Source organism: Amphiura filiformis, chromosome 14, assembly GCF_039555335.1.
Source record: "Amphiura filiformis chromosome 14, Afil_fr2py, whole genome shotgun sequence".
NCBI classification, from domain to species: domain Eukaryota; kingdom Metazoa; phylum Echinodermata; class Ophiuroidea; order Amphilepidida; family Amphiuridae; genus Amphiura; species Amphiura filiformis.
Genome location: NC_092641.1, coordinates 48,196,158 through 48,211,646, shown reverse-complemented (window position 1 = coordinate 48,211,646; position 15,489 = coordinate 48,196,158). Strand labels below are relative to the sequence as shown.

The following is a 15,489-nucleotide window of genomic DNA, read 5'->3' as shown; positions in this document are numbered from 1 at the left end:
TCAGCCACAACAGAATGTTCTGATGTTGATGGACATGCCACAACTTATAGCGTTCTGTTCCTATAGTTCTGGTCATAGCATATGCCTAAGCCAATTCTGTGTATCATTGTGTATAGGTTCAATGTTCATTAATCCAATCAGATTTTATCAGATGCCGAAGTGCACTGATTGATTCCATAGCAGAGTCTCTTGATGCTGATGTACATAGCTTCTGGTGTTCCATTCAGTTTAATAGTATTATATTATATTTTTAGTACTGATCATGACATATCCAAGTTCTTGAAAAAGTTTCAATAGATCTTATTCTTTGGTGGAGTAATTTTATCAGATCAGATACTGACTTTCCACTAATTGATTCCATAGCAGAGTCCCCTGAAGGAGTCCTGACGCTGATGGACATTGCCTCTTGTCTGATTGTAACTCCTACAGTTTTAGTACTGATCATGTCATATCCAAGTTCTTTGTAACAGTTTCAATGGATCTTGTTTTTTGGTGGAGTCGTTTCATCAGATGACGGTCCACTAATTGATTCCACGGCAGAATCTCCTGATGCGGATGGACATTTGCTCTTTCCTCCTTGTCTGTAATTGAGTTCCGGAATATCTAAAAAACAAAAATTAAAATAAATGATCAAACATTTAGTTCTGTGAAAATGGTGATAATTCGTACTAAATATTTGAACATGTTCATAATGTTTCAAGTTTCAGAAATGTATTACTATAAAATTATTACGCTCCTATTAAAACACAATCATCACCATCAGAATTTAAAGCAAAAATCAAGAGTAAAATAATTGTAACACAACTTATATAATAATTGTTATTGTATCTATGGTAACTCCAAACATTCCTTACCATTCTGTTTGTCAATGTTGTTCAAATTCCTATCGACTCTCACTGGAAATTCGTCAGAAATTTCTGAAGGCAAACTGCTGGAATTGGACGAGGTTTCGTCATCGGAATCTATCAGAAGAAATGTTGACAGACAAGAGTTATATTTATGGTTCAATCTGATCCAAATAGTCTAAGTTGCGAATAATGGGCTATTCCAGAAATTAAAGGCACCCAAAGAAGACATGGGATTCCCAAAATTTGCCACCATTTCTTGCTCTGGGAATTCCCCCCAAAAATGGTCATTATTTTCATTATTTTCACAACCCTAAAGAAGACAATGGGAATTCCCAAGAAAAAGACACCTTTTTATTTTAGGCTTGTGAATTCCCAAACAATTTGGCAAACAAATTACATGTCTTCTTTAGGGACACTGGGAATTCCCAATTTTCAAATCATTTTATTGTCAAAATGGGAATTCCCATTTTTTTTTGATACAATTTTGGTCTGGGAATTCCCAAAAATTTATGGTACAAACTTACATCTTCTTTAGGGGGGTGTCATTAATTTCTGGAATAGCCCAATTGAACAATTTAAACACAAGCAAATAAAGGTATAGGTAAATTAGTATAACTTGAACGATAAGACCTATTACCGATAACCTATATCAACTCAAGTTCTCAACCTGAATTTTCGACATAAATAATAAAAGGCTGGCTAGTTACAAGAAATGTTTGATAGTTGATAGTTTGTGTTCGTATATTTGGTTAGAGAACATAAAACTAAGCCACAATGTTATATTACTCCCAGATTTGAACAAAAAAAGAAACGGCAAGATCCCGTTTGTGGTATACTATCAGTGATATTCAATGCGATATAGTTTTGCATGGAAACCCGGCGACAGGAAAGTCTACGTTATATTAACACGAGTATGGTACGTGTGTGTGTTTGTGCAGTGTGCAAGTAGGTCTGACCGCTTTGGCTTCCACACTTAAATTGGGCACATAATGCTCAAACCATACATTTCTGGTTATTTCCTTGTCCTGTGAATGAATGAATGATGGATGAATAAATGAATGAATGAATGAATGAAATAAAAAGATGAAAATAAATAGATAATATATGTGACCGTCCACGGCGAATGAGCCGTAAATTCCTCCCCCGGTCAATTTTGTTTTATATCGTGTTTAAAAAATAAACATCCTAAACTTAAAAATGGTATATCATTTGACTTCAAACGATATCCAGAAGCGAGGTTATGGTTTGTTAAACTTTGCTCCTTCAACAAAATTATAGCTTTTTATTTTTTTACATTTTCTCTTTTTCCACATTGTTGGCAATAAATATCAAACAGTCAGAATTGGCGGTCATTTCAAATCATCCCCAAGTCAACGAGGTTTATGAAAGTTCTCTCATTGTTAATTGTTGGTTATGCATAGGCCTACCTGTACAAAATACAATGCCTGGTAACCCACCACTTCAACAGGATTTAGCAATATAAGCAAACAAAGACCAGAGCTATTAAAAGTTCTATAGCCATCTAAGGTAGAAGCTTATTATCCACTTCAACAATAGGATTATTGATTAGATTTTGACTATCGAAATGAGACGGAGTTACCGATGAATATGACCTTCGTACACATTTTACACCGTAACTCAGAATACAATTTAGGGAATTTACAGCTCATTTGTGCTGCCGGGTCAATTATTAAATAAATAAATATATTTAAAAAAAAAATAATAATAATAATAAATAAATAAATAAATAAATAAATAAATAAATAAATAAATAAATAAATAAAAATAAATAAATAAATAAATAAATAAATAAATAAATAAATAAATAAATAAATAAATAAATAAATAAATAAATAAATAAATAAATAAATAAATAAATAATGTAATTAATAAGTTAATTATGAAACAAGCCCATTACCTCCTTCCTTCGCTCCTTCTCTCCTCCGAATGGGAATTTCATCGGATATTTCTGATGGAAGGCTTTCTTCATCCGACACTGATTTCGCTGAAAATAAAACGAAATCAGCTCTGATCAATTAAAGACTGTAAAATAATACAAAACATTCTGAATACTTAACGCTAGTTAACAGTAGTATTTCTAAGTAATTTCAAACATTATTACAACCCTGTTTAAAACTTTCAAACAACCGGGTTGTTCATGTGACCTGCTAAATGTGACCTGCTTAAACCACTTGTTTAAATAATTTATTATTTTAAAGAAACTGTTTAAGCAGGTCCTCCAATCAACCCAATTTTAACGTTTTTAAAATATCATTTCAACAATGTATAAAGTTTGACTATTAATTCATAATCTAATGCTCAGATTGAAAGAAAGGAACTCTAAAACTAACTTTAAAAACAATAATTATGCATTCAGCAGATACATGTACGCAGAGGATATGGGTCACTGTGGATGCGTGCATGGAACTCCCGGATTTGGTAAATCTACATTACTTTATTGTTTACAAAATCACGACAAACACAAATACAGCTAGTCAGACACGTGCATTGTGTAGGCCTACAGACTCACACTCAACCACCCCCTAGAGTACCTACCCTCAAAAACTACCATACATGTAGGCCTACTAATGTAGGCTTACTAATGTAGGCTATTGCTTCAGCAACAACATGATCAAAGTAGACTTTCCGGTCTCTGGATGCTCTTGCTACATCAACCAACATGACACTATGCCACGCTTTATAATATAGTCACAGCTCTACACATTCCAGAGCAATCGGTACACAATCAACACCCCATATCGACATTCGGCACACACTGTAATGAAGATATACATTTGATTAAGAGATTTTGGGTACCGTACCTGGTTTTTGAGTAGTTTTGGTCTTGACAACTGGCAGTTCATCAGATATCTCGGAAGCTATGCTGCTTGCGTCAGATTCGGACGATTCATCATCTGGATAAATGAACGCAAGAAGATTATTCTTATTTTTAAGCTCGATATTTATTTTACTATTTATATTACACATTATTATGCCAAAAAATCAACTTTGAAACAAGGATTATTAAAAGAAGATTGTACATTAAATGCTTTCTAATCAAATAAGTAGCAACTAACAACAAGGTTTTCTGGTCATAATAACAGCAGAGCAACACTTAATAAACACTTCATAAACACTTGTTTGTACAGTGAAGGTATAGGGATGTTAATTTATAAATAATTATGTTTTTAAACACTATCTTGTGTTAAAAAAACATAAACATCCTGAACATCCTTATATTTGCAAACGTGTTTTGTTGTTTATAAATTAACATCCCTATACCTTCACTGTACAAACAAGTGTTTATGGAGTGTTTAAGTGTTTATGAAGTGTTGCTCTGCTGTTTTTGAAGTAGTAAAATGAAGGAAAAGCACTATCTTGGTGGTCGCTTAACTGTGAAATTGCTCTGTTCGTACAAACACAACAAGTTTGGCTGATTAAATTAATGTTACATTGGGACATGTGTAAACATTACAAATATGCCGAAAAGTTCCCTATTTGTCAACCTTTTGTCCCATTTTCAGTCAATCTAATGACACTTTACACTTTGCCTTCACCATTTTATGCCTGAAAAAAAAATCGGGGGGGTAATGTGCCCCAGACTCTCCCTGCGCTCCTACTAATGGCGATTATAATGATGTTCGTACCTTCTTGAACGTGTTTTCGTGGTTTAACAGGGCATTCATCTGACATTTCAGAAGGCAAACTACTTTGATCAGATGCGGAGTCGTCTCCTATACAAAAGGAAAAAATACAGAAGGAAGAAAAACAACTAAAATAAAATCTGTAACTAAAAAATTGTGTTGCTGTGTTTGATATTATCGTTGTTGTTGTTGTCGCCGGCGGTGTGGTGGTTGTTGTTGTTGCGTAATTGTTGTTGCTATAATATGGCTATGACCATGCTGATTAACACGCCAACACTTTTTATTTGCACATTGGTAACTTTGCATTTCTTTATCAAACAGTTGGATCTTTAGAAAGCAACATACCTGAGTCGAATCCTTTTTCTTCTTTTTGCTTTGTCTGCCGTTTCAATTTACCTTTGGTCGATGCATCTTCTGCGTCCTAAAAACAAAATGACGAAAATTTAAGCAAATTTTACACATCACCATACCCATTTATTTATGCATCATGTTAATCCTCCTGGTCATTTGTAGAGCGTCCTTAAAACCCAGAGCAAAGTTCGTTGGTGTTCCCGCACAATTTCGTATTTTTTACGCAATTCCTCGCAATTATGAAAAATTGCTATCTTCCGCAGATCATCATGATCATACTAACCACTGGTCATAGATAACTTCAGCATAAACAAGTTTTAACGTTATCATTTTTAACGTCACGTCTCACCTTAAATCGTTTGCGATATGACGTTAGTGTCGACTGTTTCTGTAGCGTCACCATCATGGTCTCAATACTCGTCTTTAGGTGCTGCCAATCATCACTATGAGACAAACCTCTTCCCCATAACTCCTCCTCAATCTCCAACGCCTCATTGAAGTATTTTCTTGCCTCACGGTAGTTTCTGGACTTCAAACATACGGAGCCTAGCACATACAAGGCGTGTGTTGTGTCGGGGGACACCTGTCCCGATAGCGTCTTTCGGTGTTCCAGTGACTGTTTCGCCACTGGAAAAGCGTCATCATACCTGGAATATAAAAAGGTAATTAAACAAACTTTTAAATAACAGGTTGTTAAAATTGCATGTTATCTATTGTCCTCCCTTGCATTAAGTTTTAAAAGGTAGAAATCAATTATGTGTCTGGCCTCAAGACGTGAACTTAACGTCATTTGTCCTTAGCGTCCACGTGAAGCCAATTTCAGACACCTGTCCAGTGTGTCATGTTCGCAAAAGACATGACAGCACCCGCGAACTCATCTATACGCAAGACATTTCAACCAACACGAAGTCGTGTCCCGCACGCGTTATTTCTTTCTGCAACCATAATATACGTATAATGGGCCGCAATGCGATAACACGTAGTACATACATGTAATTATAGGCCTATGAGGCTAGATATAACACGAGTTTATTACCATTATTATTTCCTCTTACTTAATAAAATAAAAAGAAATCGATAGAATTAAAATTCTACAAAGGTTTACCTGGGGTTCGAACCCACAACCTATGTATCCATAGTCTAATGCCTACACGACTGTGCTACGATTCGTTGTGCCAGAAAAGTGTTTGTTTATGATACTTATTGATTACGGAATAAAGTGCATACACACAATATACTATTACTAGTATATTAGTACTAATAAATACGAATATAATCCTAACCCTAACCCTAACCCTAACCCTAACCCTAACCCTAACCCTAACCCTACCCCTAACCCTAACCCTAACCCCCTAACCCTAACCCTAACCCTAACCCTAAACCCTAACCCTAAACCCTAACCCTAACCCTAACCCTAACCCTAACCCTAACCCTAACCCTAACCCTAACCCTAACCCTAACCCTAACCCTAACCATAAGACCCTAACCCTAACCCCTAACCCTGACAATAATGAACATTGCCTCGGACTATGCGGTTAGTGATATATTGCGGCCCATTATGGTTGCAGAAAGAAATTAAGCGTCCCGCACGCTACTTTCAGTAAGAGCTAGTAAGTAGGAAGCCTGTGAACATGGTGAAGCCATTCTAGCCAGATATAAGTGATGTGCTACGACAGGAAAACAGTATAGCAGCAAACTCCTTACCTTTCCAATTCACAATACGACGTTGCGATCTTTTCTTGCGTCCTGCACACGGCAACAGCACCGCCCATCCCTAGTGCGGATTCTAACTCGACGCTCCTATTCATACATTCGATAGCGTCTTCATGTTGGCCCAGCTCACGAAAGACGTCTCCGATGTTGACGATGTATCGTGGAATGTCCAGATGCTTGTCGGAACCATTGGCAAGATGACGGCACATCTCGTAAGCCTGAATATTACAAGAAAGTCAACAGAAGTGAGAACAAATCAATACCACCGTAAAATGGTGTTGTTCTTAATTTTAAACATAATCTTATTGGTTCCCAGTTTTGGTTAAATATGTGAGCTGCTTTAATGCATCTCCCAAGATCTATGCCACTGCATTTAATTAACATTAAGGACTGTTGGCCCTAATAACCCGTTTCCTTTTTCTCAATACAGGCGTGAGAATTTCTTTTTTGAAAACTGCCTGAAAAAGCGCGTGAATTCAGCCTTAAAAGGCCCCAAAACAGGCTGAAAGAAATAAAAAGCATAAATTTGGACAACAAAACTGCATGAATTCAGGCTTCTCATGTCTGTCAATTATAGATAAAGTAAGATCATTCCGTAGCATGCCCACATGCCGAAGAGTACATTACATTTTCTTTGGCATTTGTGCCACTCGCTATGCGATCACGATCTAAATGGAAGACCGTACCGCTGCGTCACAGTGCCCTCCAAGGTTAAATAATTGATTTAAAGTGGTCTTTTATCACAAGGCAATTATACGTCTCTTATCCATGCTTACCTGCAAGAAGTACTTCTTTGACATCATTTTCTCCGAATCAGTATCTATTGTTGACGCAGCCTTCACCTTCATCGCCATACCCAAGGAATTCAACGCTCTTGCAATAAGGAAATGTTGTCCATCTCCCATGAGTTGCTTACGTAGACTAACAGCCTGTTGTAGCCATTGAATGGCTTCTGATGCCTTCTTGGTCTGAGTTAAGAGTTCACCACGTAGACAGTAGCAGGTGGCTAAACTGAACTGCTTACTGCGAACATCTCCAGAACTGTCGATCTTTGTGTTGAGTATGTCTTGTACTTCTTTGAGTTGTTGTAGTAGTTCTTCGGGATTATGTCCAAGTTCTTTGCGATACGTTATCTCATGGCACTTCAGATCAGCATATGCATGCATGTCATCTCTCTGTTTGGCCTGTTCTGCCATATGTCTGTAAAACGTCTGACCTTCTTCGGCAGACAACAACAGCTCAGATGCTAGCACAACCCACCAGAGGTTCTCAGATGGTTTGAAGTCTTCCGCACTTTTGAGAACCTCCAAGAAGCCGAGATAGTTGCCTAAATCTTGACGCAGATGAGAAAGAGCATTACATGCATCAGTTTGCAGCAGTTTGCAAATGTTCCTCAATTTCTTCCCGAAGAGCTGGATGAACCTATTCTGAGCTTTGTAGAAAGCTTTCAAGTTAGCACCACCTTTGGATTTTACAAAGTCAATAACGAAGGCACGTAAGGTATGTGACATGCTGTAGATAGCAACTTTATCAGAGAACTGATTGGATGCATTTTCTCGCTTTATATCGAGTAAACCAAGATACTTGAGATCTTGGAGATCATACTGAAGCATGGCTAAGTGCTTCTTGCGATATTTCACTATCTTCCGCGCTGTTTCTAATGAAAAGCCACCAGGAACCGTGGCGAGCTTAATGATGTTTAACCTTTGTGCTTCGTGTAACGATTCGAGTGCCGATTGTAGGCATTGCTGTCGTTGTGTACTGGATGCAAGTTGGAGACGCGATGAGGACTGCGTCACGTCTTGCTTCTGAGATGATAGTGCTGTTGAAGTTGGGAGTATGTCTGTGAGTTGCGATCTTCCATCTTGCAGTCTGTTGGCGATTATCTGAAAGAAAGTTAGAATCACGGTTATGTCACTTAAATATGGACCATTTAGAAAATTCCCCGAAGCGTATGCACTTATTACAACCATAATGTGCACATAATACTAAACCCTAACCCTAACCTTAACCCCTAACAGGTTTGCATGTTGCAGCCCGTTATGACTGCAAAAAGAATTTACGCTGGCCCGTAAGCCATTGCAATTTAACCCTAGCTATAATGTGCACGTGGTTACTGCGCAGTTTAAAGTGCGAAGTTATGGCGCATTGACGATTTGTCATGTGATCTGCCCATCTACTTGTCCATTCGAAGCGATCATACAACAATCATACATATTAATTATTATTATAAGCATAAAGTTGACATTGTTTTCATACGCACAAAATATCAATTTGAAAGAAACCATGGGAATGTTTTATCAAAGTTTGCTGCTCAAAAGGTACAGAAAGCAGCTTGTTGTCGAGAGAAAACGTTGTGATAAATTTGCCGCTGTGTCCGTCAGAACGGAGAAAAAACGCCCGAAAGACGTTGAACTATATCTCAGCCTTTTGACACATGAGTAGGTACATGAGAAAAATCATGAGATTGAAGAGTAGTACAATAATTTATATATTTTTACCTTGATGACGAGAGGATTTTTGTCACACATGTTGGCAACATTCTTGGCATCTTCGTAGGTAACGACAGTGTTGCCGGCGTGATATCGAATCATGCGTACTGCTGCGTCCATGTCGAGACCATTCTGTTGGTTGAGTAATATTCTGGTCATCATCTGAAAAAGAAGGAAATTAATAACCAATGTTATATCGAACCTGGACGTTAGAACTTTATACCAATACATTGACAAACTGACATCCTGGCAGCCGTCATGGTCGTCCGACTCACATTTTAAGGTATACCGAGAATCTTATATATTTAGGGGTTATTTTTTGTCTGTGTTGCTGGATAACTTGGTTAAAATGTGCCCAAATTCAATTAAACCCTGCTTTGGAACAAAATGAAGGGTCATCACAAAATGGTTTCCAATGTTTTGAAAGCAATTTGTTCACTAACTCTAGTATGTGATTGTGAATCCGCCCGGGAAAAGTTGCTAAAACACCATGCAGTGCGGCAGACGTTGGCGGCGGAGCGTCTCCGGGTTACGCGTATAGTATAACATTCACAAATTTTACGTTAAATTTCTCTCAAATAACTCAAAAATTTAATGGCACGATGGGCTGATTTAAACTTGCTATTGAGTGGATGATAACCGCTATGTTGTATTTTGATAATACGTTAAACTTATCGAATTATAAACATTTGTCATTGAATGATAAAAAGAAAACTAGGCCATACCTTTGAGCTTAAGCCGGCTCTCATGTCCAGATCATAAAGTGACGTCATCATGATTTTCAGTTTCGGGTTTTGTATCTCCAGGATGGTTTTCAGTGCTTCAATGAACTTCACGTATGTTGGGTTTCTTTGATCAATGGAGCCTGGGTTCAGCATGGAATCGGCGTTGTCCAAGAAGAGAACTGTGTTTGCTATGAAGAAAATTATTTAAAAAATTAATTTTCAAATCTATAAAGATAACACTTTCTTTCATTGTCATTACACATTTTATGCAAGTTTAAAGGAGTATATCGTGATCCTATAGCATCCTCTTTTTATGCAATATTTTTCAGTAGATATCCACGAAAAAATCTTATTCCCAAAATTTCAGTTGATTTCGATTTGGTGTTTGCGAGTTATGTATGATTATGTGTATTTGACTGCTCCATAGACAATGACTGTGTTGTAATTTCGTTCTGGTGTACCAGAACGAAATTCAAATTTCACGATATTTTTGCTAAATGAGTTGATCTGCAAGAAATTTCTTGTACATAGATATTATGTAGCCAGAGGTTTCCAGTGGTATAAAAATCTCAACTTTTTTGAAAACATTACGGGGATGATGCCCACGGATGATCACGAAATGCCCTTTTAAGTTGCAGAAATCTGATCACATTTTGGGAATTTTACGCCAATATGCGACAAAAACAAACAAACAAACAAACCAATCTTACCATATAGTGCGGATTCGTACCCCCTCAACAATCCAAACAAGTTATCAAGTTCATACTCTCTGCATTCGACACCAAAGGCATGCATGATGGCGTAGTACATACTCTCCATTGACGGAAGGCCATTGAGGTCAACTGTAACGAGTTTATGTGATCCTTTCATGCGTACGCAGGCTTCTTGCGCAAAACGTGTTTTACCAATGCCCTCCTCGCCACTGATGCATACGCCATGGATGTGATCATATGTCGTATCAAGAACTGATATGACTTTATTCAATAAATCGTGGCTCCCAAAGAAAGGACCTGTGTGCGAAAAGAAACAATAACACGAAACCTGGTTAAATTTCATAAACTTGCGAAAAATGTTCCAGGGATGTATATTTGAAGAAAAGGATTATCTTTATTCACTTTAAAATTGTAATGTCATTTTGGACGTTTTTGGGTAAACATTCCAAGTATAACATTGACAAAAGTATAGGATTGATATGGCTTTATGTTAAATTACACTCGGCATGATTTCAAATTAATAAAAAATAACAAAGTTCAAGTAGCCTAATCGCCTTCTTTCTTTAGGCACTCTCTTTAATTTTCTGTCTTTGTCTTGTAGGACAATAATTATACATGAATGTGAGTGAAATATGTGTATTTCTGGACATAATTATTTCCTAAAGTATGCAACACGAATTTGAAATTCTTCATTTTTTTTCTTTCAGAATAATTATGTCAGGGGCTGTTGCCTAGCCTCAGCTGATCGAGACCCTAGGATACGGTCGATGCACACGAACAACATTTATTAATTCTACACTTGACTCATTGTGGTGCCAAAAAAAGAAAAAGAAAGTGGAACCCCAAAATGCATGGAATATACAAATTGGGATGGGGTAAAGGTAATGTTGCCAACTATGATAGAACATATATACTTTAGTTGTTAGAGCCAGATCATTCAAGTTCATTCAGAGCAAAATGGAACATGACTTTGGACAGGATGCATAATATGAAAATGTTTAATGGATGTGGGCATGGTTTACTCTATATTGGATATTTTAATACTTACCTCCCAAAACGGATGAGTTCTTTTTCAGCCTCCTAACCACGGCTTTCTTCTCCCTCTCATAATCATCAACTGCTTCCAACAAGTCCATACGCCCAAGACTAATAAACAGCGTCCTCAACAGTCCGGTATCTTCATCGTGTATGCGATTTTGTTTTACCAAAATGTCAAAAATGGCAAGAGCATCGTCTACAGAGTCATCACCACAATCCTTTATCTGATTCTTGAGTAAGGTTTGAACTTTACGAATATCTTCGGGGACGAGGTTGTCAGCTAGCCATACTATCAGCCAGCGAAACCGGCTAATATCCGATATTTCGCTCATTGTGATGACACCTTGATCTGATCCAGGAGTTTGTCTTTATTATAGGCCTACCTGTAAAATTATAAGAAACAATTAATTATAATTCTATTCAACAGCTGAGGCTGTCTACAAGATATGTATCAAAAATAATAATGTGCAAAAGGCCGCAGCATTCAAATAATAGCCTGAAACTTATTGTATTGTGGAACGTCATTTTGGCTTCTATTTAATTAACATCCATTTATGAACAAATTACTATTATATATATTCGAATTTACTAAAATGAGTCAAATAGGCCTATTTATAAAAATAAAAAGACACACAAAAATAATGCTACATTAGTCATTAGTTCCCTCATTTTAATACCCGTCACTAATACGGGTCTGATACCGCTGTATGCATGTGGTATGCGAAAAGTGCCCTCACATTGTTTTGCCCTAGAAACGCAATTCACTCATTTTCCTGTGTTCGTTGCCCGGGTTCGTTGACTATTGTTTGATTCCTTTTTTTATAAAATTTGAAACATTGCTACACTATTTTTCAGCTGTATATAAGACAATCAGTTTAACATACATAGTAAAAGCCTGTGTTTGTAATATTTTAGACCTGCATGAATACCGGATGCATGGGTGGTCACGTACATGTCAAGTATGTCAGTAATTTTGGGTCGAAATTTGGGTTTTAAACAATCGTCACGTTTTGATAGAGGGCGTAGTACCATAAAATCTTTCGATCGCTTGAAATGATTTCGGGAAATTCTTGTTGTTATGATAACTTACATATTTTATAAACTTACAATTCAAACCTTTGACGTTTGTATTATCAGTCATAATTCTCATTAATACGGCGGATAGGACGGCGATGAAACCATGTAATTTTATTATAAAATAATGCTTTCCCTGCGAATAGCTTGCACTAATGACAATCATCATGTTTAAGATTTTGGTGACGATTATCTAAAACTGCCTCACTTTCTAAGTATTTTGATATGTTATTTCATTTCTATTTCAGAGAAAATGAAAACAAGAATTACATTATCTTAACAACATTTGACATTATTCGAGACGTTGTATACATTTCAAGTGCATGATAACTATGATTATGCCGTGGAGATAAAATCACGCAAAAATGCCGATTTTTGGCACTTCAAATATTTCACCATCGGCTGCCGAAACAACTTGCGCAAAGCACAAAATTCCATATTTATTTTTGATTTTTTTCCTAATTTCGATTAAAAAGAAACCAGAAAACACGTTTGACTCTTTCTCTATACCAGTCTAACGCAATCAAAAGCACTTGATTATACTGTAGACTTCTACAAGTCTTCCCTCAATACCGCCTGTTTGGCACACGCGTCTCTTTTGTACTACGTCAATCTAAATCGGGTTATCGTGGGTGTTTTCAAAACACAAGCTAAATTTATGGTGGAACTAATAATACAGGGTAAAGTGCATTGTATTCTGTCAACAAAGCCCTTATTTGCAAACTGAACAGCCCTTCATATACCTAGTGACCCCGAGCTATAGTCCCAGTGGTTCCCGTCGCTCTAATATCGGCCGCCGACGCGGTGACGAAATGACAAGCACGTCTTTAGGAGAAACATCTGGTTTTGCCCAGTTTGAAAACCAACTGGCACCAGCTAAATGGTATCAATCTCTTTCATGATAAGTCATGCATAGTAATAAACCGACGCCACGCTACCAGGATAGACACAGCGTTGCTTACCATGCCATGTATAGGGTATATGATGGCGGGTATTTTCCCATGGAGTGAATGTCTAAAAATCGGACCGCGTGCCGAAATTTGGCAAAAATGTTGCCACATTTTAAGTTTTCTTTCACATATTATTTTGTGACTTCAAATACAATTTACTACCTGCTTACATTTCTAATATATTATTTCAATCATCTATATTCATTAATTAGGGGAGATACACCCCTTACCCCCTAAATCTGACAGGCAAAGTGCCTTTGGTTCTTCCAAAGGGCGCGGCACTAGAAATTGGCACATTGGAGGAGCACGAACATAATGACAACAAATCCTGCATTAATTTAACTTCTCAACAACTAATTTATTCCTAAATATTGGTCAGAATAATTTCAATCATACATACATATAAATGGAGGTGTATATATTATTTACACCCTAGGAAAAAGTTATATCCCCTATACACAGGGCCACGTGGCCCCAACCACCCTATTTCCCGCCATATATTATTTTCGGCATGACGAGTATATATAATATTATCGCGCCTAAAGTCAGATGTACATGTATTTGGCACAGACGATCCCGCCAACAAAAATATGTAAGGTCAATTTAAAGGCCGCTTGTGACTACATTATGCTGATGACGTGAAGTGCACAGCATATACTTCGCACACCAGTATTATGGTACCCCTTTACTCCTTTTCCCGGCAAAATATAAGAATGCCGAAAATTGGCGCGAAAATCGGCTTAATATTTTACGAGAATGTCTGCATGAAAAGATGTTTAAATATATGATTTTTTGATGAATACAAGCATTTTGATTGACTTCTCTTTTTTGCAGATCCCTATATATATTGCATTGCATACATGTATAGCTACATACCAGGATCCAAGTTAACGCTAACAGATGAAAAATGACGACTTACCTCAATACTGTTGACGAAAATTGCTGTAAATTTATTTCCCGGTTGTCAATACATTTCCCTCGATTTCGATGTCATTTAATGATAAATATTTCCTGTTTTGAGCTCAAAATAATATATTTTTCTTGAAGAATTTTGCAAAGCACTAGTGTATGTGCAGTGCACAGCCATATAAATAACGCTGATGTTATGTTGATGATATTAATATATGCATTCGTCATTGACGTCTGCGCACTGTGCATGCCCAAAATCGATCTTGGATGGTCGAAGCTATCAATAAAATGATATCGGCAAAAGATGAATTATGTGAGCCAGGATGCATTCTATTCTTTCAGATAATTGATAATTTGTTTTCATAGAAACATTTATTCTTGGCATAGACTATATTTTTGCTTCATGAACTTATCATTTACACTTTACACTCACTATTCCCACGGTAAAGATGTCGTACACCACAACTTCCTTTTGGGCATCATGAATGCGATGGAGTCAATTAGTGAAGTTGCGCATATATTCGTCCCAGCGCAAAGGAATAAAAAAATAAATCGTTCAATACAACTCAATATTATATGATTTAGCATTGAACGATCCGAACCAAATTATCAACACATTTTCATATCATTAGATGTACTGTATGATTGCTTGCGCTGCAGCAAAAAGGCATGTCCAACCCCTGTCCTAACCCTTCCCGCAGCATTTGACAGAGCGCCCTCACTTAGGGGATGGGGTTTCTTGGCACTGTCCGTTGGAGTCCGTCTTTAAGATAACTTATATTTATCATAAGATTTTTCATTTTCAAAAACAACGAGGTTTTACCTGTATTGGGTGATTACAATTTAAGAACTGGATTCTCTAAAGTATTTTAATAATAAATAGATTTTGAGCAGTATGTTGAGATTGGTCTCAATATCTGCACCACACAGTTGAATTTAGTACCAGCATATCCCTCTCCAGAATCCACTGACAATTGCTTTGGTGTTTGTTTGTTTGTTTAAACGGTCGCTCCGTGTGGAGACACGCATGGA

General features: G+C 37.0%; 1 protein-coding gene across 1 annotated transcript; it reads right to left on the bottom strand.

Moving 5' to 3' along the window:
* Positions 1 to 241: 241 nt before the first annotated feature.
* On the bottom strand, positions 242 to 11,856 carry LOC140169462 (uncharacterized). Its single transcript, XM_072192722.1, has 13 exons — positions 11,535 to 11,856; positions 10,484 to 10,783; positions 9,774 to 9,961; positions 9,058 to 9,210; positions 7,333 to 8,442; positions 6,548 to 6,774; positions 5,193 to 5,490; positions 4,838 to 4,913; positions 4,496 to 4,582; positions 3,671 to 3,763; positions 2,767 to 2,853; positions 855 to 962; positions 242 to 603 (listed from the first exon to the last, which is right to left on the bottom strand). Exons 1-13 carry the CDS (start codon positions 11,854 to 11,856, stop codon positions 473 to 475), a joined length of 3,180 nt encoding a protein of 1,059 aa, XP_072048823.1. The 3' UTR covers positions 242 to 472.
* Positions 11,857 to 15,489: the final 3,633 nt, after the last annotated feature.

What these genes read in the sequence shown, in the direction of transcription:
- LOC140169462 (XM_072192722.1), bottom strand. Translation starts at nt 11,856, where the DNA reads ATGAGCGAAATATCGGATATTAGCCGGTTTCGCTGGCTGATAGTATGG. An exon ending in GAACTCATCCGTTTTGGGAG is followed by an intron (nt 10,784 to 11,534) that starts GTAAGTATTAAA and finishes TTTCGCACACAG; the next exon opens with GTCCTTTCTTTGGGAGCCAC. An exon ending in GAGCCGGCTTAAGCTCAAAG is followed by an intron (nt 9,211 to 9,773) that starts GTATGGCCTAGT and finishes CTTCTTTTTCAG; the next exon opens with ATGATGACCAGAATATTACT.